The sequence below is a fragment of the Oryctolagus cuniculus genome, chromosome 1 (genome assembly GCF_964237555.1).
Source record: "Oryctolagus cuniculus chromosome 1, mOryCun1.1, whole genome shotgun sequence".
Classification (NCBI taxonomy): Eukaryota; Metazoa; Chordata; class Mammalia; order Lagomorpha; family Leporidae; genus Oryctolagus; species Oryctolagus cuniculus.
In genome coordinates this window covers 220,137,182-220,163,389 of record NC_091432.1, presented here as the reverse complement: position 1 = coordinate 220,163,389, position 26,208 = coordinate 220,137,182, and the positions used below count along the sequence as shown (strand labels likewise).

The following is a 26,208-nucleotide window of genomic DNA, read 5'->3' as shown; positions in this document are numbered from 1 at the left end:
GTGTCTAACTTATAATAAATGCTATATAAAGGCAAGTTCTTACTGGTTTTTTTTTTAGATTTATTTTATTTATTTGAAAGACATAGTTACAGAGAGGGGTAGAGACAGAGAGAGAAAGAGGTCTTCCATCCACTGGTTCACTCCCCAAATGACTGCAACGGCCAGAGCTGAGCTGATCCGAAGCCAGGAGCCAGGAGCTCCTCCTGGGTCCCCAATGAAGGTATAGGGTCCCAAGGACTTGGGCCTTCTTGTACTGCTTTCCCAGGCCATAGCAGAGAGCTGGATCAGAAGTGGAGCAGCAGGGACTCAAACCAGAGCCCATATGGGATTTATATTTAACCCACTGTGCCCCAGCGTTGGCTGGCCCCTCTTTTCTTCCTTTCTGCTCTTCTTCTTGTCCCTCTTTCTTTACTTATCTATATTTCATTATTTTTTTCAAATATATTTTATTTATTTGAAAGTCAGAGTGATAGGGAGGGGAAGGAGAAGAGAGAAGGAAAGAGAGGAAGAGAGAGGGAGATCTTCCATTATCTCCTTCACTCTCCAAATGGGCACAATGGCCAGGCCTGGGCCAGGCCAAAGCCAAGAGCCATACACTCCATCAGGGTCTCCCACATGGGTGTCAGGGGCCCAAGCACTTGGACCATCTTCCTTTACTTTCCCAGGTGCATTAGCAGGAAGCTGGATCAGAAGTGAGATAGCCAGGAATTGAACTGGCATTTATATGGGATGCTGGCATTGCAGGCAAAGGCTTAACCTGCTGCATCACAACACAGGCCCCTGCCTTTCCTTATTTTATTTGATGATCAAAATAGTGCCAATGAGAATGAGTAGAAAAGATTACACAGGCATCTAAGCATGTTACATGCCAAGCATGTGACATAGATTGTCTCAGTTCATTTGTGCTATGGTTTGGTTATTAGTTTGAGTATCTTCCAAAGCCCTTGGAAGGCCTTGGTCCCCTGGGTGATGCACTGGAGAGGTAGTGGAACAACCTTTAGGAAGTAAGGGCTAGCTGGATATCCATAGGTTGTTGGGGGATATGCCACTGGAAGGTAGCTCCTGCCAAAGATTGTTATAAAAGCCCGAGATTGCTACCCTCCCTTGGCCAATCTTTATTGTTTGATTTTTTGTCTCCTTTCAAAAGCTTGTGTTTGTTGAATAGCCTCAGGAATGGCTTGCTCTGTGATCCCTAAGCAGAATTTCCCTCACTAATAGAATATCCTTTTCATATTGAATCAAAATATCTTCCCATTCACATACTCTCCTCCTCATTTCTAGTTCCATCCATTAACATTCTACTGAGCAAGACTTAGCAATGGACTTACTGGACAGAGTGTATATTTTGGAATCAGAGAAATGAGGATTCAAATATCAGCTTCACTGCAAAACTTTTGTATGCTTTTTCATTTATTTGGGTATTAAAGTTTTTAAACTTTTATTTTCTCATCCATAATATAAGATTAATAATATTTGTCATATAGAATTTTTTTTTATAAATCGTGTTAGCTTCTTATTACTATAATGAAATATCTGAGGCAACTGACTTTATAAAGAGCAAAGGTTTGTTCAGCTCACAGTTTTGGAGGTTGAGGTCCAAGACTGGTGACTCTATTGGTTTGGCCTCTGTTGAGCATGAAGAATAGTGGAGGGAACTATGTGGAAGGAGGATAGTATGGCAAGCAAGGAAAGGCGGGGTGGGTAGCAAACTTGGGCTTTTATAACAATCTTTGGCAGGAGCTGCCTTCCAGTGGCATATCCCCCAACAAACTAAGGATCTCCAGTTAGGCGCTACTTCCTAAAGGTTCCACTACCCCTCCATTGCATCACCCAGGGGACCAAGCCTTTAATGCATGGGCTTTGGGAGACACTCAAACTTATATTCAAGTAACAGCACAAATTAACTAAAATAATCCATGTAATGTGCTTAGCAACCATGCCTGCCCAGCACGTAGATGAAATCCAAAAGTTAGTCTTCCCTCCTGGTTACAAGTGAGAGTTTCAGATGTGTGAAGTGATCTTCATTCCCAGTTTGACCTTTCTTTTCTTTAAGTAACCATCTCTGGTGTTCTTTTAGCAGTTTTTTTTTTTTTTTAATTTGTTTGTTTTATTTTTTAACCACATGAGTCTGAGTCTTAAATTGAATTTTGTCTTTGTCTGTTTTTGATGCTGCAATAAAATCTAAAACTGGGTAATTTATAAGAACATATTTATTTTCTCATGGTTCTGGAAACTGGGAAGCCCAGGATCAAGGAACTAGCAGAACTGGTGTATGGTGAGGACTGCTTTCTGATTCCAAGATGGCACTTGTTGCCGCAGCATCTGGAAGGGAGGAACATTGTTCCTCACATGGTAGAAGGGATGGAAGGGCAAGACAGCACTCCTGTCCAGCTTGAGCCCTTTCATGAGGGTGCACATCTCCTTAATGAGCATGAAGCCTCATGATGTAATCACCTCCTGAAACCACACATTGATACTGTTGTTTTGGGATGAATTTTCAGCATGAATTTTGGAGAGAATAATATAATTCAAAGATAGCAAACTCAGTCTTATCCCAGTTATCCTAATTATTGGCCCTTGAAATTACTCTGGTATATTCTGAATTATCTGATCGATGAAAAAAAAAAAAAAAAAAAGAACCCACAGAGACTGTTTCAGTTGCCTATGGAGTTAAGGACAGAAATCAGGTCTCTTGTTTCCAGACTTTTGGATTTGTTTTGAGTAATGATAGTTTCTGCTAGGGTAGATATTTAAAGCAGAACTTTTGAGTGTCTCAAGGAGACTAAAGCTCAGAAGGAGAAATTTCTTATCAGTGTCACACAGCCACTAGGTTATGGAGCTAGTATTTCAACTCATATTTGTCTGTTCCATAGCCTGTGATCTCAGCATTTAAACTATATAATCTCTGTCATCATTGACTGCCTCTACTGCACTCTGATATGGGCAAACCTGCTTGGATTCCAGAGTCTGTCCTCTCACTATCTTCTTCATCTTTCCTTATTGGTAAAAATTCTCGGTTCACTCTCACCTTGTAGTCACTTGTCAGCCCCTTGGAATCTGGGTTCTGTTCCACCATCTAATTGAAATTCTGCCTCAAAATTGAACAATGACCTTTTCTTAGCTCAGTTCAAAACTATCTTCTTAACACTTAGTTTGAGAGCATACATTTTATTCTCAAATTGGCTTGGCCTTGGATCCCTCAATTTTAGCTTGCTACAACCTGAATCTTTTTTTTGGAAATTGTTTCTTTTCTTCAAAAAATTAGATGTAGCCCCAATAAACAGAAAAATGGTAGCTGCTTGAGAATGGTGGAATACATGTTAGTAAAACCTACCATCAACCCATAGTGTTTTTCTAGTTGTTATTTCACAAATGTGCTGATAGTCATTTTGAACTGAGCAAGAAAAAATATACATGAACACAAAGAAATATATAGATATAGATAAGTTCATTTTTTATATACTAAAAAGATTGTTACATTCAAGGTAAATAGACTTATTAATGAGATTTTGAAATCTTAAGAGTTTTAGTGAGTAGCCATAGAAAGGACCTTGATTTTGTAGTCAAACAGGTATAGATTTGAATTCCATGCTTACTTGTTGGATATTTCACATATAATTTAACCAATTGAGCTCTATTTTCCTATCTATAATCTGGTAATAATAAGACCCATGTTATAGTATGGTTTTACATTGTTTATAAGATATGGAAAAATAGTTGGTCTGAGCTTAGAATAGTGGTTACTACAGACTGGGAATGACGGGGAAAAGGAAGTCCAATAATAGGAACCAAAACAGAGAGAAGGAATGGGTTATCTTCCTCAGCACAGTGCCTTGACTATGATTTATAACGATGTGTTGTATACTGTAGAAAGAACTGGAACAGAAGAGTTGGTCGGCCCTAAACATGGGGAAAGGATAAGGGGTATGAAATCCTAGTTGCCTGGTTTGAATAGTTTATCCTATGTAAATGTATTGAAGTATTGCCCTTCCCATGAAAATGTAGAAGTATTAAATGTGAATCAAAATATTTAAATTAAAAATATAAAGGATATAAAGACAGTGCATGAAACAGATTAACCTAGGCCTGAAGAGTCATTTTACCACATACTGTGGGGCTATAACTTAATTACTCAGAATTTCAATGAGGATGATTATAGTCTTTAACTCACTGGGTGTTAGATTAAATAAGACAATGCATGTAAAGCATTAGCAATACCTAGGATGAATAAACAGTTACTCAGTGTGAGCTCCAGCCACCCCCCTCCAGCTTTTTCTTTCTTTTCCTCTTCCTGTCTTCTGCTCTTGATTCTGATTAAAGCATTCAGCACAGAGTAGGTAAATAATACATAACAATTGCCTTACCATCAGGGATACAGTGATTCAAAAGGCAAAAGGCAATCAGTTCATACAGACAAGGAATGTCATACTTTCCTAAAAGCAATAATAATATCTCTGATAGTTGGTTCCATTGATATTTCAACAGAAAATGCTAAAAAGCATAAATATAGTTCCAGTTGAGTATAGATGTGCTTAGACTCTCTTTGGTCTGTAAGTACGTGTATTAGCAGCTCTTATATTGTCATGTCCATCAACTTACTTTCATCTGGAAAATATTCAAGTTCAGTGGTTCATCAATATTTATTTAATTATCAAATATACACTATCTATGTAGATACATAGATTGATCTGACATTATTTTAGTCACTTTATTAAGGACTTCTATAACATTCCTTACTGAGGTAGGTATTAATGCACATGCATAAAGTGAAACTTTCAACATGCAGAGAGTTGAAGTCATTTCTGTCAGTTTGCTTAGTGATAATACTAGGATTTAAACCCAGGAACTTGATTCCCAAGACTGTACTCTTACTCTGTGTTCTGCTGTCCTTCGGGCAGGTACCGCATCTTTTACTGGGTTTAGTGATCTATGCTTTCTCAGAGTTCAGCTTTCCATGATGTAAATATGACTGTAATCAATCTGATGAATATCTCCCCTTGTATAACTTCCTCAGCCAGATTCCCAAGACTGCTTTTCAAAGACCAAGATAAGCTCAGTAAGGGTCTAGACTAAGCAATGTCCTGTTCTGTCCTTGCATTCCCTGCCCCCACTCATCATCTCAACTATGGAAGCCTCACCAGCAGCAGACGCTTCCTTCCTCAGATTCCTCCTATGGGAAAATGGGCGTACTGGAAAAATGAGATCACCAGTGGCCACAGAAGGGAAATTTTGTAGTCCTTTACTCAGGAACTTGCCATTAACTTAAGCTAGCATTTAGCAACGTAAACTCTACAATCTTGGACAAATCCTCCACTTGAAATCTTCCCACCCGCCTCTCATCTCCAGATGTTCTCACCACAGGGGAGATGCCTGTCAAAGGATAGTAGGCCTTAGAAGACAGTTCTTTTCTATTGGGTGGGGTTGATCCTTGGCTAAAGACTTCCCTTAGGAAAAGTATGTGGGTTCCATCCAGGTTTCCCCTTCCAGGACTGAGTGGGCCAGGAGCAACGCCTTGTAGGAGACAGACTGAGAGGAGGAGGCTTCCTCTGAAAAGCTTGGATTTGTCCAAGTCTAAGAAGCCCTTGGCAGTTCAAGGTCACAGGGCAAGATGCCTTGGGAAGATGACTCACGGTCAGATGGATGAGGCTACTGATATGGCTGCGTCTTCTCCCTGGAGTTATAACCGATGTTTTCTATTGCTCATAATTGGTCTGCTATTCATCACTTTCACAATTGCTATCAGCTCAGTGACAGGCAGGACAAATGGTCTGGAGATAGTTTAGAACAATGTAAGCACAATCTATTGCCCTGATGACTGAGCAGGTCTGCTAGGATCACATAGATCAGACACCCAAAAGGCTACCAGTCTTCTCTCCCTTATATTTTACCATTCACTCATTCTATACTCATTCATGCTACAAACATTTATGGAGTCCCTTCTTTGGGTTTGCCTTGTGCAAGGAGCTTCTGATACAAATTGTAAATAATTCATGGTCCAGTAGAGGGGACAGATATACAAATAAATAATTCAGTAAAATCAGATGTGTTAACAGATGTGTTATCCAAGATGAAGTTTGGAAACAATTGCAGTTACGGTGGGTCTTAATGAATGAATATGATTTGATCAAAAGTAGAACAGTGAAAACATGTTATAGGCTGAGGGAAACTATGTGCAGACATAGTGGCATAGAAGTTTGTTGCGTACCCGATCCATGATAAGTGGTTCTATGTAGCTACTCTGTAGTACTAGGAAAAACTGTGGTAGTGGGATTTAAGACTATAGAAACTGTTTGGCATCATTGGTGAAGGGCCCTATTTGCCAGGCTCAGAAAAAGAATATTTATACTTCTCCTAGTCAAAGTTATTTTAATGGTAACAAATAGTAACTCACTGAAATGTAATAAGTGAAAAAGGGAAAAAAGCATGATATAGTGATTTCTCATGTAATTCAAAGATAGAGAGTACAGATGAACTTTAAGCAGCTAGATAGGCACTTTCAGTGATAATCCCAGATTCTGTCATCTCTCTCTCTCTCTCTCCCCACCAACCCCCCACGTGTATGTGTGTGTGTCTGTGTCTGTGTCTGTGTTTCTCATCTGTTCTTACTATATATCTCAACATAATACATGATTGTGGGGAGCAACTGGGAGCAACTCGGACTAGACTAAGTTACTGGAATTAAGACTTATTCTATGCATCTGCTCTCCCACAATATGGCGCTGGGAAGGGAGAGGCAGCTTCTACACAGCTGCCTCCAGTTCAACCAATAAACAGCAGGACCTGCTCCTGATTGGAGGAGAGCAGCGTACTCGGCGTGTGGGTAGCAGAGTTGGGATTGGTGGAAGGACTATAAAGGAGGAGAGAGACAACATGCACCAGGAACATCTATCTGAAGGAACACCTGTGCAGCCCCCGAGAGAGCCGGCTGGCGGTATGCCGCTCCCCCGCGGAAGTGGGGAAAGTGGCAGGGGGAACCGCCCTTCCACGGAGGAGGAGGGACGGTAGCCCACCCGGGAAGAACCAGCAGCAAACCCGGGGAGGGCCGAGCAGACGAAAGAACAGCGCAGGGTCCTGTGTCGTTCCCCCACGAAGACGGGGAGTGACATAATGGTGCCGTGACTCGGATATGAAGCCTAGGCAGGGTTTAGTGTCGTTCCTCCATGAAGAGGGGGAGCGACATAATGGTGCCGTGACTCGGATAGGAAACCTAGGAGAGAAGAAACGGGAAGAAGTAGGAAATTACCAGAGAGAGAGACTAGCAAAGAGCCTAGGGAAAGCCGGACGGAAAAGGTGCCGGAAGAAGCTATTGAAAGCCTAGGCATAGACTCAGATATGGACTGTGGGAAAGAAGTTAGGATTGAAAGCGAAAGTGAAAGCTTTCATAGACTCGGATGCGGACTATGGCGGGGAAGCTAGGAGATTGAAAGCGAAAGTGAAACCTAGAGGAGGCTTGGACTCGGATACGGACTGTGGGGAGAAGCCAGGAGAAGTGAGAGGGGAATATTGTGGGAAGAAAAGTTAGGAAACATACCGGGTAGAGAAAAATATGTTAGGGAGGATGAAGCCACAAGTGCAGGCCGAGGTGGAGACGTAAGCCAGCTTGGAATTCTTCAAGTCAGCCCGGGGAGCAAAAGGCGAAAATCTGGAACCAGAGGCAGAGATGTGGGCCGCCAGGTTGGAATCCGTCAGATTAGCCTGGGGAACAAAGGACGGGAAGCCAGACCGAAAGGCGCAGACGCGTGAACTAGGTTGAATTCGCCAGGTTAGCCCGGGGAACTTAGATTGAATACTAGTGGCGGAAACGTAAGCTACGCTGTGTGACTCGTGGAAGCCGCCACGTGCAGAGAGAGCACGGGGCGTGAATAGATAGGGAACGCGGGGCTGGCGCGAGGCCGTGGTGCGGGCGCGAAGGGTGTGGAGACTGTGGAGTGTGCGCGCGAAGCCGAGCCGCGCAGAGCCGGGAGCCCGCCGCAGGGCGGGCGCCGGGAAGCCACGCAGATGAGAGAAGCGCGGGCTGAAGCGGTGCAAAGCCGGGAAGTCGCCGTGGGGCGGTGAGGTGCCAAGAAGCAGCCTCGGGGCGGGCGCCGGGAAGCCACGCAGATGAGAGAAGTGCGTGCTGAAGCGGCTCAGAGCCGGGAAGCCACTGAGAAGCAGCCTCGGGGCGGGCGCCGGGAAGCCGCAGGGATAAGAGAAACAGAAGTTTAGAAGTAAAATGAGAAAAATAGGAATGCTGGTAGATAGAAGTAAAATGGGAGAGATAGGAATGCCCGGAGATAGAGAAATAGAGAAAAATAAGGCCTCCCCTCAACATGGCAATGAGAGAGCTTGGATTCGGTCTGCCTGATTAGTAAGGTGGTAAGCACCAGCAGGCAGCTCGACCAGAGTATGAGCTGCAGGTCACCGAAGATAGGCACGAATCAACACCAATAAGTCTCCCCACAATACGGCAATGAGAAGGCTTGGATTCGGTTTGCCTGATTGCTAGGGCTTGTAAGCACCTGCAGGCAGTTCTAGCAGAGCAGAGCATGCGCTGCAGGGCACCGAACACAGGCACGCATCAGTGCCTAAAAACCTCCTCGCAACATGGCGAAGAGAGGACCCGGATTCGGTTTCCCTGATTGGTAGGCTTGTAAGCACCTGTGGGCAACTCTAGCAAGCAGAGCAGAGTGTGTGCCGCGGGGCACCGAAGACAGGCGCGTATCAACGCCAAAAATAAAAAGAAAGGGGAATCTGTGGGGAGCAACTGGGAGCAACTCGGACTAGACTAAGTTACTGGAATTAAGACTTATTCTATGCATCTGCTCTCCCACAATATGGCGCTGAGAAGGGAGAGGCAGCTTCTACACAGCTGCCTCCAGTTCAACCAATAAACTGTAGGACCTGCTCCTGATTGGAGGAGAGCAGCGTACTCGGCCTGTGGGTAGCAGAGTTGGGATTGGTGGAAGAGGACTATAAAGGAGGAGAGAGACAACATGCACCAGGAACATCTAAGGGGAACATCTATCTGAAGGAACACCTGTGCAGCCCCCGAGAGAGCCGGCTGGCGGTATGCCGCTCCCCCGCGGAAGTGGGGAAAAGTGGCTAGGGGGAACCGCCCTTCCACGGAGGTGGAAGGGTCGGTAGCCCACCCGGGAAGAACCAGCAGCAAACCCGGGGAGGGCCGAGCAGACGAAAGAACAGCGCAGGGTCCTGTGTCGTTCCCCCACGAAGACGGGGAGCGACACATGATAAGCCCAGCCTAGCCAATTCAAATTCTGTGTTTAATATCAGCTCATTCAAGTGGTCAAAGAGATCAATGAACATCTGAATCTAAAGCCCCAAGAAAAAAATTCTGGTTGGTCCAGTTTGGGTCAGGAAATCAAGTTTGATCTAACTAGTCCTGGCTAAAGCAACAGGACCATTTAATTAAAATATGACTATCAAACTGTATTCTTATATCTGAAACCTGGCAAGGATCTGTGAAAATCCTGTAGGTTTTCCAGTTTTGAAACTGGAGTACCAAACTTTTGCAGTGCCAATATCCAAAGCCACAGTATAAAATAAGAGATCCTTCAACATAATAGTTCCTAAGTATCTCCTGGAAGCTTATAAAAATCCCAATTTCTGGGGCACCTCTCCCAGGATTATGAGTCACTCAGTCTGAGTTCAACCTGGGAATCTGAATTACTGACAGGTATTTCAGGTAATGAGAGAGATGAGGTCCAAAGATCAATCTGTGAGAATCATTTTAAAGAAATTTCCATTGTTTATATTAAAACCAAACCAATCTTTTATGGAATAAAACAATCTGCATAGATAGACAAAAACAAAATGGGATTCAAAATTTTTTTTCACTTATTCCTTCTGCTATGTTGAGTGCTTTGTGCATAAAGTTTAGACAAACTTATTTTCTATTAGAAGTTGTGGAAAGCCTTTAAGTCAAGAGCTTTGAATCACAGAGCTCCTGAGTTCTTCTCAGGAGTGAGGGTGGTGTCTGGTATGAGCATGGAGAGGTTAAGAGCACAGAATTATCCTGAGGCTAGAAACAGGAGAATCTACCAAGCTAAGGCAAAGGGATAGGATAGATATGTGAGGATTAGCATTAACTAACGTATGGTAGCCCAATTGATGGTTTTGTTTTTTTTTTAATTTTTTAAATTTTAATTATATATGGATAGGTTCAATGTTATTTGTAGATACGGTTCTAAGAACATTATGATATTACCTTCCCCTTCCCTTTGCCTCTCCCCCTCTTTCCTTCTTTCCATTTTTTCTTCTCCTTTTGTTTTTTTAAGATTTTGAGATAAAGTATTTTAAATTTGCACTACAACAAAAAGGCTTAATACTTAACCAAATAAGATGTTTAACAAATAAAAAGCAAAAAGACCATTTTCCATTGAATATTTATTTATAGCCATTATCGGTATTCTCAATTGATTGCTTGATTCTTGAGACTACTCTATTAGACACTTGTAGCTAAATAGTAAACAAAGCATTCAGGCCAGCAAGTCCCAACTGAGAAAAGACAGATAAGTGATGAAATAGGTGAGAGAAGATAACGTAAGTCTTGTTATAAGAAGTGGTAGAACAAGATGTATTATAAGGGAAGGAATCTGCTCCAGATTAGGAGGTTAGAGGAGGCTGACTGGGACATGTGGTCTTTAAGCTGAGAGCGGATGGATAAATAGTGGAGGAAGTTATCAGGTGGAGGAGAAGTGTTGCCAGAAGAGTAAGTAGCATGTGAAAGCTAGAGGTGAGAAAGCTTGGAGAGTAGAAAAGGTGGAAAAGGTAGAGAATAGAATGTAGAAAGGATGGTGGCAAGAGTTTATGCTGGAGGGAGAAACAAAGGCCAGAGATTTGGGTGGTTGTACATTGGCACAAAGACATCCAAACGACTTAGAGTAACTAATTTGGTATGGAAGAATCTGTGGGCTGGGAGCTAGAGTTGTGGTGGGCTCAGATCATTAGGATCATCTAGGGCTTTGTCTGGAAGCCAGAGCTAGACATGATTTTTGTACTCATGGCGTTATCAGAAGGTCAGCGCCTCAGAGACAAGAATGTTCAACACCTTTGTTTTATAGGCAAGTTAACCAAGGCCCTAGGAAGACTGACTTGGCCGAGGTCACAGTCACCGAGGAGCTGGGAAGAACTGTCTTTCATGAGCCTCTTGGTGGGCAGAGGGCTCTGAGTCCAGGCTAGGATCAAGATTGACACAACCTGGAGAAGACTCACCAGAGTGCTAGCTCCTCAGATGACACATGGGAAAAGAAGTTACATGGACAAGTATATTTTGGAAATGCTGCATTTAAAATATTTGTTTCTTGTTTGTTTATTTGAAAATCAGAGTTACAGAGAGAGAGGGAGAGACATAGAGAGATCTTCCATCTGCTGGCTCACTCCTCAGATGGCCACAATGGCCAAGATTGGGCCAAGGCGAGCCAGGTGCCAAGAGTTCAATTTGGGTCTCCCACATGGGTGGCAGAGAACCAAACACTTGGTCCACCTTCTGCTACTTTTCTCAGGCCATTAGCAGGAGCTAGGTCAGAAGTGGAGCAGCTGGTGACGTGCACTGGCACCCATATGGGATTCCAGCATGGTAGGTGGCAACTTCATCTACTGTGCCACAATGGTGGCTCCTGGAAATGCTGCATGTTTTACATCACCTTCTCAAGACTTCCCAGCCACTATTAACATATTAGTGGCTCAGAAAGTGCTATATAAAACAATCTCCTTAGTTTTGTTTAATGTAGTTTTTTCCAAATTGATCTGACTACAGAAAGAGCCTGTATGTCCTCCTTAATTTTATTGAACTCCAAGTTAGTTAATATCCCATTGAACTTATGTCCCTGGAAACACACTTTTGAATGTTGTTCTGAGCAAGAGAGATTTGGGACTGATGAAAGCAAAGTTACCCAGTGGCCCACCTCTACTTGAGAATATATCATGTACCTCAACTACCACCAATATTTAAGAAAAGTGATCAAGACAGAGAATAGGATTCAGCATTTAGAATCTGACCTGTATTTGAATCCAAACTCCAAATCACCCTAGATGTGTCATATTGATTAAGCTACAGGATCCTCAAACATTTTAAAATTTCAACATTTTCCAGGATCACATGGAGGCACATTCAGCTCAGCGTGGTTAAATATTTAGGCTTTCAAATTTGAGAAATGTGATTTTGAATTTTGCTCTGCTAAATAATGGCTATTTGGCCATGGAAAGGAGCCCAAGCACTCTGGGGTCTCAGTCTCACCATCTACATCATGGGAACAACTGGAGAGTATTCAATTCATGGTGTAACTGTGAAAATTAAATGAGTCGTTGTGTGTCAAACAGATAACTGTGTCTGGCATATAGAATCGTTAAAAAATACTGTTATTTTTAATGTATTAAGACCTAGTGTTTCGTCTTCTACATAAAATGTTGGGAGCTGAAACATGGGAGTAACTGACAAGAAAAATAGCTCCTTGCCTAAGGGTCCTATCATCCTATCATCTTGCCTCTGTGCATGTTGGGAAAAAACAGCTGACAGAGCCCTGTGCAGGAACATCTCAGTGGGTTGTATATTTATTCTCTAATATTTTTTCATTAGCGGAGGTAAGTGTGGCAAGAGGGGGGTTTGGCTGACTCTAAATGTCTTCTTCCTGTCACACAGATTAAGGAGCTGTTCTGTCAGGCTCTCATCATTCAGGAAGAATGGCTTGAAAAGTGAAGTTTATCCTGACAGGGGAAATTAGGTGTCATTTCTGTGATTTATAGAGTCATAGATCGAGCTGCACAATTCTTTATATAGGAAATGGGTCCTTGCCAGTTAGTATTTATTCACTGTATGAGGGGATCCGAGGCTGAAAATAAGAGGTAGGTTAAAGAAGGTCAGGGGGCAAGGTGTAAGATTTGGAGTTGAGTGTCTAAAGGAGACTGCTCTACTGTGTTGTGTCCTTTCTGGGCAAACCTGAACCAATGTCTCTGACCTCTCACATGCTCATCTGTTAAGGGTTACTAGGGATAGTGGGGTTGCTGCATCTGCAGGTTGTTGGGAAGATTATGGGACTAATGGGACAGATGACCCTAGTACCAGGCTTAGACTAAGGAGATGCTTAGTAGGCTCATTATTTCACTCCCTCTTCCTTCATAACCTATAAATAGTTTCAAAAGGTTGCTTCTGTGACTTCCTCTACAGAGAGAATGTTAGCAGGCAAGAAGTCAAATAGACTCTTTTTAGAGAAGTTTTAGCTTCCCAGCAAAATTTGAGAAAAGAAGGCAGAGAGTTTCCATATACCTTTTACTGACACACACACACAGCCTCCCCTTCTATCAGCACCCCACACCAGAGTGGAATATTTGCTGTAATCGATGCACCTGCACTGCCACATCTTTATCACCCAAAACCTACAGCTTACATTAGGGTTCCCTCCCAGTATTGTAATTCTGAATTTGGACAAATCTATGATGACAGGAACCACCATTATGATGTCATGAGAAGCATTTTCACTTTCCGAAACATCTCCCTTTCTCTACCTGTTCATCATCCTTTCCTCCCTCACTCCTAGAAACCACTGATCCTTTTACTTCCTCCATAGTTTTCCCTGCTGGCAGGCAATTCCAGGAAATATATGTATCAGAAGAAAGCTACAAAGGAGAAATTGTGGCCAGAACTTGAGAAAAAGCAAAATCCAAGCATAAATCAAAAAATTATCAGAAATAATACCATTATTATTATCTGCATGTCCAATTTGAAGAAATTAACAGGTGACAATAAGACCCAGAGAAGAGGGGGAACTTACTGAGATCACACAGCAAATCAGAGAATATTGGCATTTCCTGAAATTCTTCTGTCATGCAAATAACTTAAAAGAAATGTCTGGCTTGTAGTTAACACTCAGTGAATATTAAATACTACTGCCAATAGCTGAGAATATTGCTTGTGATTATAACAATTAGGCATGTGGGATTCCACACAGATGATGTGAGCTCAAGGACTGGGTCTACCACTTTCTGTTTGGCCCCCTTAGACCTTAGTTATCTCATCTGTAAAATGGGGACAGTAACAGCAGAATCTACTTACCACATAAGGCTATTGACCAGACTGGATGAGATCATGTGTAGTGAAGTATTTACTACACTTTCAGTAAATGCTATTCATGTCCCAGTAAAACTATAGTAACTTGAACCCAGGACAGAAATAATGTTGGTGTTGTGGCACAAGAGGTAAAGTTGCTGCCTGCAACACCAGCATCCCATATCAGAGCATGTGTGCAAGTCCCAGCTGCTCCATGTCACAACTAGCTCCATGCTAATGTACATGGTAAGGCGGCTGAAGATGGCCCAAGTATTTGGGCTGCTGTCACCCATTTGGGAGATCTGGATGAGTTCCTATCTCCTGGCTTCAGTCTGGCCCAGCATCAGCTGTTATGGCCATTTGGGGATTGAACCAATGGATGGAAGAGTCTCTCTTTCCTTCCCTTCCTTCCTTCCTTCCTTCCTTCCTTCCTTCCTTCCTTCCTTCCTTCCTTCCTTCCTTCCTTCCTTCTTTCTTTCTTTCTTTCTCTCCCCCTCCTTCCACTCTATCACTATTGACTTTCAAATAAATAAATATTTAAATTGAAAGTAGAAAACCTGCTGTAATGAGTGTTTCTTCTGGTTGGGACTCAGTCTGTTCAAAGACGTGAGGGCCCATATCACTTCTCGGGACCCTTCTGGATTTGAAATGCCAGAGATCTATGACACTGAAATTTCTTGTTTGTCTGCTAACTCCTAGGCTATGGATATGATTTAAGGTTTCCACTTGCTTTTGCTCAGCTCTGTCGCTCCCCCTCTTCGTGGAGGAACGACACAGGACCCTGCGCTGTTCTTTCGTCTGCTCGGCCCTTCCCGGGTTTGCTGCTGGTTCTTCCCGGGTTGGCTACCATCCCTTCCACCTCCATGGAAGGGCGGGCCCCCTGCCACTTTCCCCACTTCCTCAGGGGAGCGGCACACCCCTGGCCGGCTCTCTCGGGGGCTGCACAGGTGTTCCTTCAGATAGATGTTCCCCTTAGCTGTTCCTGGTGCATGTTGTCTCTCTCCTCCTTTATAGTCCTCTTCCACCAATCCCAACTCTGCTACCCACAAGCCGAGTACGCTGCTCTCCTCCAATCAGGAGCAGGTCCTACAGTTTATTGGTTGAACTGGAGGCAGCTGTGTAGAAGCTGTTTCCTCCTCTCCCAGCGCCATATTGTGGGAGAGCAGATGCATAGAATAAGTCTTAATTCCAGTAACTTAGTCTAGTCTGAGTTGCTCCCCACAAGCTCCATTTACTTCCTCCTTGCTGCTTCCTTGAGATGACTCATCACACCTGCCTTCCTGCTTTGTTTGGGAATTAGAAGACTTAAGTCAACTAACATGATCCACTTCTCTCCCTCATGTATGATATATAATCATACATCACAATTTATTATACATTCACTGATATGTAAAAAGATGACCAACTAATCTTCTCACTGTTGATGTAGGCGTATCTTATTTCATATTTGGTGCTATAGGTCTGTTCTCTACCTCCTATAACTACAGGGAATTGGTGATGAGAATCTTTGGTAGCCATCATGAAGAAGGTATGCTGATGACTGAATGACAGATAACTGAGGTAGAACCTATCCCAGCATTCTGGGCTGGATTAGAGACTCCTGGTGCGATGTCCATTGCAGTGCTTATTGTGTTCATCAGTTTTGGTCTCTGCTGACCAACTAAACATACAATCAGCATGGGCTCAGCAATTGATCACCCTACAAAGCTGGGATGTCAACTGTTGTCTTCCACCTCTTTCTAGATCCCTAGAAGCATCTTATTTTATACCTCCAACCACATTCTAGGCAAAATAAACAAACAAACAACAACAAAAAAACAAAAACAAAAGAGCAATCAACATCCTCTCCTCCAAGCAGTAATCTCAATCACTTCTGAAAGGAACTCTACTTCCATAGTCTGCCTCAACTCCCTTTCAGTGGCTTAGAAGGAAGTTAGCCCTTTTATGGTGGCCACATTGATGACTGTCATCTATTCTGCTAGAAAAGCACAACCACAGCAAGGGTACAAGTTTAATCCCTGGCAGAGTATCCATTCCATATTTATGGAATTTAACACCTCTCTGGGGACTCAATCTTGTACTCTTTTTCTTGGAGCTGGGGGCACAGAGGTGAATCACATATCTACTTGCCCTAGAAGAGTTCACTGTCTGATAACCAAAAAATACACATAAACAGACAAAATGCCAGGGAATGTGAAATGTGCACAATTGAATCAAAGAGAGACAAAAGAATCTCACAAAGTGTGGTAGGGTCCCAGTGGGCAGTAAAGTTTTCTAGCATTTAACAAGGCAGAAGAAGTGGGGAAAGAGTTTTTCAGACCAAAGGCTCAGCATGAAAAAAGGCTTGTGGGTATGAAAGAGCACAGTTCTATAACTAGTTGGGATGAGTGAATCATAGAATGGGGGCCGAGAGGGTAAAATGGGAGAAGAGCCACAGGCTGAAGAACAAAGAGCTGTGAATGTGTCGTTCATTATTGCAGGCTTTAACTAAAAGTCAGTGAAACTTTTGAAGGGGTCAAAGTAAACAAAAGGGCAGAATAAGCAGTGACATTTTAGAAATCTGTGAGAATGTGCTGGAGAAGGTGACACTGGAGTTGGTAGACCAGTCCAGAGGCCATGTCCGTTGCCTGTAGAAGATGAATTAGTAACCTGAACTGGGGATACAGCAGGGAATAAGGGAAGGGAGGATAGCTTTGAGACAGATACAACGTGAGATAGAGAGGCAAGCCAGGGTTGATCTCTCCGTGTTTGACTGGAGGCACCCAATTGCCTTGGGAGATCAAAGGAACATTGAGGAAAAAGAGAATCACAAACCTACACATACCCTTTCTTTGCTTTTATCATTTAGAAATTGATTTGTTTCATTCAACATCCATGGGAACCTTTAATGCAATTCAAGAAATATTGACTGACTTAAGTTACATGCTACTTACTGTGTTAGACACTGAAATGGAGACAAGTAATAAAAAGATAATAGTTTGTTTTATCTGTAGAAAACCTTCCTCCTCTTCATTTGTTGTGTGTTGGACAACCATATGACTAAGCTCATTCTTACTATGTATATAACAAAATGCATGAGGCAACAAGTGAGGTCTTCAGGACATCTTTTTGGACTTATGCAAACTAACACCCTCATGATACAGAAAATCACGATCTTTAACATTTTATCTGAGGCTGGCGCTGTGGGTTAAAGCCCTGGCCTGAAGCGCAGGCATCCCATATGGGCGCCGGGTTCTAGTCCTGGCTGCTCCTCTTCCCATCCAGCTCTCTGCTGTAGCCTGGGAGAGCAGTGGAGGATGGCCCCTGCACCCACATGGGAGATCTGGAAGAAGTTCCTGGCTCCTGGCTTCGAATCGGCACAGTTCCAGCCGTTGCAACCATCTGGGGAGTGAACCAGCGGATGGAAGACCTCTCTCTCTGTCTCTACCTCTCTCTGTAACTCTGTCTTTCAAATAAATAAAATAAATCTTTTAAAAAAAATCTGAAAAAATGCAGTGATTGGAAATAGAGAATGTGGAATTTAATGTATGGGCTTCCTGATGTTCTGTGTAGATGGTCCCAAATATCTTAATCAAATACAGGATGTTTATTTAAAGTTGGAGATTCCTAAGACATTGTCATAATTTTTAGAGCTGGAAGGGCCCCTTCTTTTGTATTCCCACAGCCTCCTGTGTGTATTACTTCATAGTACTTGAACCGTGGTAATTGTAATTGTTTGTGTGTGTCTTTACCATGAAACCATGAATCCTTTGAAGTTAGTGACTGAGTCTCGTTCATCCCTTTTCTTCATTTCTAGATGGCATGTGGTATGCAGTAAAAAGTTCATTCAATGTTTATTGAACTTAAACAAACCTTCGAAAATATATATTCTGCCCCCTCATTTTGCAGATGGGGAAGTTGAGGCTTAGAAAGAGGAATCACTTGTGCAATTCAAATAGGGAAGTAACAATAGAGTCAGGAATAAATCCTAGTTTATTTTGATTGCTTAACATTTTTGTGGCTCTTTTCTCCTCCTGCTCAGCTTGGTTTGCTAGCTAATTAGCCAGAAGTTGGAAGCATTTACAAGTTGTGGAAATGCAAACCTTCTTTGTTATGAAAACCAATGGCCATGCAAATGTAGCCCTCATATTAAGTGAAGGATTTGTTTCCTAGGTCCCTTCACTTACTCAAAAGCCAGAAGTCAACAATGCCTCCAGTGTAAGGTTTCATTTTCTTCCAAGAACACACACAGACACATACATACACACACAAACAAGCACATGACACAAGCGGAACAGCTGAAAAGGATATTTTGGATGAAATCTTGGCATTTATTGTTCCTGTGTGACCTAGGAAGATCAAGGGTGCCAGGATTCAAATGGACTTCTGTTCAAGTCCCTCCCTTTTCCTCCACGTTCCTCTGTAAATGAAGACAGGACATTCATCTCTACGGGTAATTTTGAGCATTAAATGGGGGAATAGGGAAGTTTCATCACAAAGTTGTTCTATCACCTCAGGCCAGCCAACTGGCCTCTCTGAACCACTGTATCTGCATCTGTACAACGGATTAGATTAGATGATTTAGAGGCCCGTGAAGCTGGAACGTCTCATGGTCCTCCTCTCCTGGGATTTACTTGGACTCTAGATGGAGTGTTGCAAGGACTGAAGACGTAAGGAAAGAGTGATCCTGCGCTGACACGATGCTGGCTTTTGCTGCCTTGCAAGGGCTCCCTGTTTGATGTGGGCCTTTTATCAGGGTGTGTTTGTGCTCTATCCAGGGTTTGCCTGGCCCTTGCACCAGTCCCCATTCTGTTCCTCAGGGTTTTGGGAGAGAGCCAGTGAATGCAGAGACTCACAGGCAGGATTTCTTCCCAAGAACTGCCTGGATGGTGAAACGCACCAAATCCAGAGAGATTTCTTGTTTTGTTTTCCACCAAACTTAAGCTCCTATTGATTACAAAAACCACCACACACACACACACACACACACACACACTACACACACAAAACAGGATGTTCTCTCTTCCTCTGATTGCTGGAGTCCAGCACAGTCTTACCATCTGTGTCACTTTTCCCCATGGCCCTGGATTTCACCATTACGGTAATTAAACTCTTAGTGCTGGCTGGAGATGTTACTGAGTCTTCAGCCATGAGTAGTTGTGCATGTTAATTTTACTAAAGGAGAAAGAATATGTCATTGGAAGGAGAAAGCATCTGTCAGTCTGCCCTCATGCTGTCACATATGGACTCTGTCCTCAGGAGGGTGCTCTCTTCTGGTGAGGGTAGAACAGAGATTTATTCCCAGCATAGACTCTGGCATCTAGTAGGAACAGTACTGTTAACTGTGTGTCAAATCCTGGCCTAGGCACTTTATTTAAGATTATTCATGGAATATACTCATACTAAAAATAGATGTCTGAAATTGAAATTTGATTGGAAATTCTGTATTTTTATTTACTGAATCTAGAAACCTTATTTTGGATTAATCCTACTGCTCTGCATGGTTAAACAGAAAAGATTTTTTTTAAAGATTTTATTTTATTTATTTAAAAGACAGAGTTACAGAAAGAGGTAGAGACAGAGAGAGAGGTCTTCCAACTACTGGTTCACTCCCCAGATGGCCACAACAGCTGGAGCTGCGTTGATCCGAAGCCAGGAACCAGGACCAGGAGCTTCTCCCAGGTCTCCCACGTGGGTGCAGGGGCCCAAGGACTTGGGCCATCTTCTACTGCTATCCCAGGCCATAGCAGAGAGCTCGATCAGAAGAGGAGCAGCCAAGACTAGAACCGGCGCCCATGTGGGATGCTGGCACTTCAGGCCAGGGCTTTAACCTACTGCACCACAGCGCTGGTCCCAAACAGAAAAGATTTGTACTTGAAAGTTGTAGAGATCTGGCTGGGACTCTGCTTCCACCATTTACCTACCGTGTGATCTTGGGAAAATTGCTTCACTATTCTGATTCCTAGCTTTCTCATTTGTTAATAACAGTGATAATATCAGTATCTCAGGACTATTATGAGGATTACATTATTGATGCACTTAAAGCAACTTTTGCTATGTAATTTAGTGCTTATTGTGGTCCTTTTTATTTCTTTGGGTACTACATTTAACCCTGGAGGAGTTACATCATTTGTTCATCCCTAGGGGAGGATAAGGGTAAGGAATTTTCTTGTCAAAGCCTCTGAAAAAACTATGATAAAGGCTTATACAATAGCATTTCTCATACATACCTTCTCCAGGATTTATTTTCTGGGTAGCAAAAGGGAGAGACCGCAGACCCACTTTATACAAACATACTGTACTTCATTCTCTTGAACCATGCATGATTAACAGAGTGACACCTGGGAAATGAAGCATTCTTGTTATAGTAAAGGTATGACTTTCATTTAAAAACGACACAGAGAGGCAGTCAGTTGGCACAATATTTGATTTGGCAATTTGGGATACCTGCATCCCATTTTAGAGTGCCTGGGTTCTAGTCTCGTTTCTATTTTTGATTCCAACTTCCTTCTAATACACACCTTGGGAAGCAGCAGGTGGTGACTCAAGTAATTGAGTCCCTACTTCCCAAATGGGAAACCCAGACTGTGTTTCTAGCTCCTGGCTTTGGCCTGACCCAACCCTGGCTGTTGTAGGCATTTGAGGAATCAAGCAGAGAATCAGAGATAGATTCTCTCTCTCTAATAAATTAAATAGTAAAGAAAAAACACACAGAAAGTAAAAAAAATATATATAAAAGAAAAAGAAAACTCAAAGAAAGGGCAAGATATGTACCTGGCAAAGGAGTAAAAGACCAACATTTTCTAGAATCTTTAATCTCAGAGAGCTGTCTTAGATTCTGAATCCCCCGTGCCTTGAATTGTCAGTGTGAATGGAGAAAATAAATCACACCATTCACTCAAGCATCAAGCACACACCCATTTTCCACACCTGAGCCAGAGGGTGGGGCAGAAAGGAGAAGGTAATGTTTGTGTCCTGTCCTTAGCTGAACTAAAAAAATGTCTTCCACTTCCTAGCTCTGAACCTCAGACAACTTACTATATGCCTCAGTTTTCCCATCTATTAAGTGGGAAATGATAATATCTATTGTATGGGATTGTTGTAAGGATTAAGAAGTTAACACAGGTAGAGTGCCAAGCCCAGGAGAAATTCTAAATGGATGCTGTTACTACTGTGTCTCAATAATCATTCTGGCTGCTGAGTATTGAATGGTTTGGGATAGGTGTTGTGGGGAGGTAGGATGATAGGAATTTAGGCAAAATATGGTATCCTGTGCCTAGAAGAGTTGCTCTAAAGCATTGGTTGGCTACATTAGGCCTTTGCCACCTTTATTCTCAGCCTTCATCATGTTGGTCTTTTCTGTCCTCTTTGTTTTCCAGGCCTTCAAGAGTGCACTGATGAGTTCCTATTGGTGTTCAGGGAAAGGGGACGTGATCGATGACTGGTGCAGGTGTGATCTCAGTGCCTTTGATGCCAGTGGGCTCCCCAACTGCAGCCCCCTTCCACAGCCAGTGTACGTATGTATGGCCCCTCTTCCTTTGGCCACCACTTTTCATGGATTCACACTCCTGTCTGCCAGGCCAGGCCATGAGTTGCTTCTGTTCCCATTGTGTCTGTCCAGATCTCTGAAGTTTCTGGAGCCTACCTCCTTCTTTGAGAAAGAAAGGAGTTTTGGCAGAACAGAAACTTGGCACAAGGATAGGCACTGACATTGTAGCCTGGGCTGTTTTAAATGATGCCACTCTGTCTGTCATTTCTTCCTTCACTGAAGCATTCATCAGAGGTTTATTGGATGTCTAGAACCTCTGCTATAGAACTCCTATAGAACCTCTCCTATAGAACGTTATTATATTAATTTACTCAACAATTTTGAAAACCTGATATGTGTCAGTGATTGAGGAATATATCAGTGGACAAGTGGAAATAGTCTGTGTACTTAAGGAGATGACAACTTGGGGGGAGGGGTGCAGGATGGATGCCAGAGTGAAAACAGAAAAAGGAAAACATAGACTTGGAAATTTAAATAGGAAAAATATAAAAGATAAGAGGTGTGCCAATAGGGAGAATTATGGGGGCAATAGTCAGAGAAACCTCTTTAATGGAGCCCTGCACTACAGTAGGAGTAAGCCAGACAACAAGTGGTGGAATCACATTTTAGGGGGAGGGAACTATCTTTGAAGGCCCTGACATAGGACATTTACCATATGTAGGGATAAAGGAAGGTCATCTTGATTGGAGGAGTGTGACCAAGGGGGAGAATGCTTGATCTTTTTTTTTTAAGATTGATTTATTTATTTGAAAGGCAGAGTTACAGAGAGGCAGAGAAAGAGAGAAAGGAAGAGAGAGAGAGAGAGGAAGAGAGAGAGAGAGAGAAAGTGAGAGAGAGGAAGAGAGAGAGGTCTTCCATCCTATGGTTCACTCCCCAGATGGCCACAACGGTCGGAACTACGCCAATCCAAATCCAGGAGCCAGGAGTTTTTCCGGGTCTCCCACATGGGTGCAGGGGCCCAAGGACTTGGGCTATCTTCTACTGCTTTCCCAAGCCATAGCAGAGAGCTGGATTGGAAGTGGAGCAGCTGGGACTTGAACTGGTGCCCACATGGGATCCTGGCACTGCAGGCAGCGGCTTTGCCTGCTACACCACAGCAATGCCCCCTCTGCTTGATCTTAATACATGCAGACTTTTTTTGGGTCCAACAGTGGTGGCTGGAAAGCAAGTGACTTTCCTTGTCACCCCCTGCAGGCTGCGGCTGTCCCCAACTGTTGAACCCTCCAGCACTGTGGTCTCCTTGGAGTGGGTAGATGTTCAGCCAGCTATCGGGACCAAGGTTTCTGATTATATTCTACAGCACAAGAAAGTGGATGAATACACAGACACTGACCTGTACACAGGTAGGTGGATGCCTTTCCATTTTGTTGGGATAATATGCTGGAGGAGAGAAACTGGGGTTATCTAAAGGCTTTAGATATCATCTTTAGATGTCATCTGTATTGAGAAGACATTGCTGATTGTGAAGTGATTCTCTGCTTTCTAAAATATCTGTTTATTTGAAAGTGGGAGGAGAGAAAGAGGTTGTTCACCTGCTCTTTCAGTTTCCAAATGCCCACCACAGCCATAGCCAGGGCTGTGCCAGACTGAACCCAGAAGCCTGGAAATCATTCTAGGATTCCCACATGGGTGGAAAGGCCCCAAGTACTTAAACCATAACATGCTGCCTTCCAAGGTGTATTAGCAGGAAGCTGGATCAGAAGTAGAACTAGTATTCAAACTCAAGCATCATTTTTTTTAACTTTTATTTAATAAATATAAATTTCCAAAGTACAGCTTTTCAATTACAGTGGCTTTTTCCCACCCATAACTTCCCTCCCACCCGCAACCATCCCATCTTCCGCTCCCTCAACCATCCCATTCACATCAAGATTGATTTTCAATTATCTTTATATACAGAAGATCAATGTAGTATATACTAAGTAAAGATTTCAACAGACTTGCACCCACACAGACACACAAAGTATAGAGTACTGTTTGAGTAGTAGTTTTACCATTAATTCGCATAGTACAACACATTAAGGACAGAGATCCTACATAGGGAGTAAGTGCGCAGTGACTCCTGTTGTTGGATTAACAATTGATACTCTTGTTTATGGTGTCAGTAATCACCTGAGGCTCTTGTCATGAGTTGCCAAGGCTATGGAAGCCTTTTGAGTTTGCCAACTCCATTCTTATTTAGACAAGGTCATAGTCAAAGTGGAAATTCTCTCTTCCCTTCAGAGAAAGGTACCTCCTTCTTTGATGGCTCGTTCTTTCCACTAGGATCTCACTCACAGAGATCTTTCATTTAGGTGTTTTTGTTGTTTTTTTTTTTTTTTTTTTTTTTTTTGCCAGAGTGTCTTGGCTTTCCATGCCTGAAATACTCTCATGGGCTTTTTAGCTGGATCCAAATGCCTTAAGGGCTGACCAGGCATCATTTTAACCACCATGTCCTCTCCAATTTTTAAAATTTTTTCATTTTTTTTTTAATTTGAGAGACAAAATGACACAAACATTATCTTACATTGGCTGGTTCACTCCCCAAATAAACAATAGTGCAGCTGGGCCAGGCTAAAGCTAGGATCCTGGAACTCAATCCAGTCCCCCACATAGGTGGCAGGGACTCAAGTACTTAGTTATCATCTGTTACCTCCTAGGTTCTGCATTAGCAGGAAGCTGGATTGAAAGCAGAGGACACTGGACTTGAACCAGGGACTCCAATATGGGATGTGGACATCCCAAGTGTCAATTTAATCACTGTACCAAATGCCTACCCCTAATGATTTTCTGGTGTCTAACCTGTGTGCCACTTGTTTTTTTTTGTTTTGTTTTGTATGATTTTGAGCAAAGAAGGATAGCAAGCTGTGGTTGAAAGGAATTTCTAATGCTGTGAGTTGGATCTTCAAAACCATACGTCAGAATCAGTTGATTCTGAAGAGGATTTGACTTTTCTCTGCTTGGGAAGGCCTACAGGTGTCATGTTTGAAGAGCTTGGTTTTTGAATGTATGACCTCTGGGACCGAGATGAGGAAATATAAACAATTGCCTTTCCTAGTGAGATATACTGAAATAGTCTTCATTAACTGGTGCTGAGGAGCAGAGAGTTAGAAATGTTCCAAGCATGCAGGTATTTGAGAAAGGTGGCTTTTTAAAAGGTTACCCTTGGTTCCAACTCAGTATGTAAGTTCTCTTACATCCCTACCAAGAAGCTAAGCACTCACTTGTGATCTGTGCTGGGGGCTTATGTTCTCTGCTGTCTAAACTTTCATTCAATTATTATTATTATTATCATTATTATTATTATTATTTACAGCCATAAGATATGGCTTGGGCATACCTTTCCTGTGGCAGGCACCCAACTAAGATATTGAACATAGTTCAATATCTCCATGAATCTATGAACTTTAGGAGGGTTGATGTTTATCGTTCCTATTTCATGGATAAGAAAATTAGATGAATCTAAGTTTATCTAGCTAATCATGTCTCCTTAAGATCACGGCTTAATCTCAAGCTGAAACTGGGCTATTGAAAGAATAAAAGAAGTAAAATTGCTCATTTATTTGTCCAATTACATTATAAATTTCAAGAAGGACACATGGCTTGTCTGTATTAATCATGGTTGAATTCCTGACACCTACCAAAAAGCTTGATATTCAAATACTTGTTTGGGGTCCATAACTAAGCTTTCTTTTCTCTCAGTGCTTCTGTTTATCTTGCCATCAGGATTATCACAATATCAATAAATGAGTTGTGGAATATTTCTAGCTTTTCATTTTCTGAAATTTTATTTCTTTTCAAAAAGAGTTTGGTTAGCATTATTTAGTAAAACTTAGTAGTGGTGCTTCTTCCTTCTTTAGTAGATTTCACCAGTGAAGCCATCTGGGCCTGGATCTTTTCTTGTAAGGTTTTTAACTACTAATTTAATTCTTTAATGATCACAGGGATATCCAGACTACTTATTTCTTTGTGAGTGGCCTTTTAGCAACTTGCGTGTTCAGGGGATTTGTCTGCTTCATTTAAGTTATCAAATTTACTGGCATAAGTTTCTCATGATATTCCATTGTCATTCTTTTAATACATGCTTAATGAATCTAGTGATATCACTCTCATTTTTAATATTGGTAATCTGTGTCATCTCTTTTATTGATCAGTCCAACCAGAGAGTTATGAAATTTATCTTCTCAAAGAATCAGCTTTTGGTTTCTCTATTGTTTTACATTTCATTAATTTCTATTTTGATATTTATCATTTCCTTTTTGAAGCTTTCGTTTGGCTTACTTTGGGTTAGTTTACTCCCTTTTTTGTATTTTTAAATGCTAGTGGAGATTATTGATTTGAGAGCTTTTGTGTATTATAGGTATTTGCTTTAACTATCACTTTAGTGGTATTCCACAGATTTTGTTATAGTGTATTTCTGTTTCTACTCAGTTCTTTATAATTTCCCTTTGTTTTCATTTTTGTTCCAGGGATTATGTAGAAGTGTGTTACATGGTTTCAGGGGGATTTTTGAGATATCTGTTATTGATTTTTAATTTGATTCTACTGTAGTTAGAGTATATATTTTTAAAGCATTAAACATTTAACTTTTTTTTTTTTTGAGATCAATTTGATTATTTAGAATGTGGTCTATCCTTGTATTCAGTGTCTGCCTTAAAAG

The 26,208-nt window shown here is 42.1% G+C and overlaps 1 protein-coding gene across 10 annotated transcripts in view; it reads left to right on the top strand.

Annotated features, from left to right (window-relative positions):
* ASTN2 (astrotactin 2) overlaps nucleotides 1-26,208 on the top strand; it is a 1,032,549-nt gene that overhangs the window by 842,706 nt on the left and 163,635 nt on the right. For all 10 annotated transcript variants that reach the window (XM_070066427.1, XM_070066421.1, XM_070066416.1 and 7 more), the window contains 2 exons: nucleotides 21,400-21,533; nucleotides 22,764-22,912. In XM_070066427.1, the coding sequence (XP_069922528.1) occupies nucleotides 21,400-21,533; nucleotides 22,764-22,912 (283 nt within the window). The remainder of the gene's footprint in view (nucleotides 1-21,399; nucleotides 21,534-22,763; nucleotides 22,913-26,208) is intronic.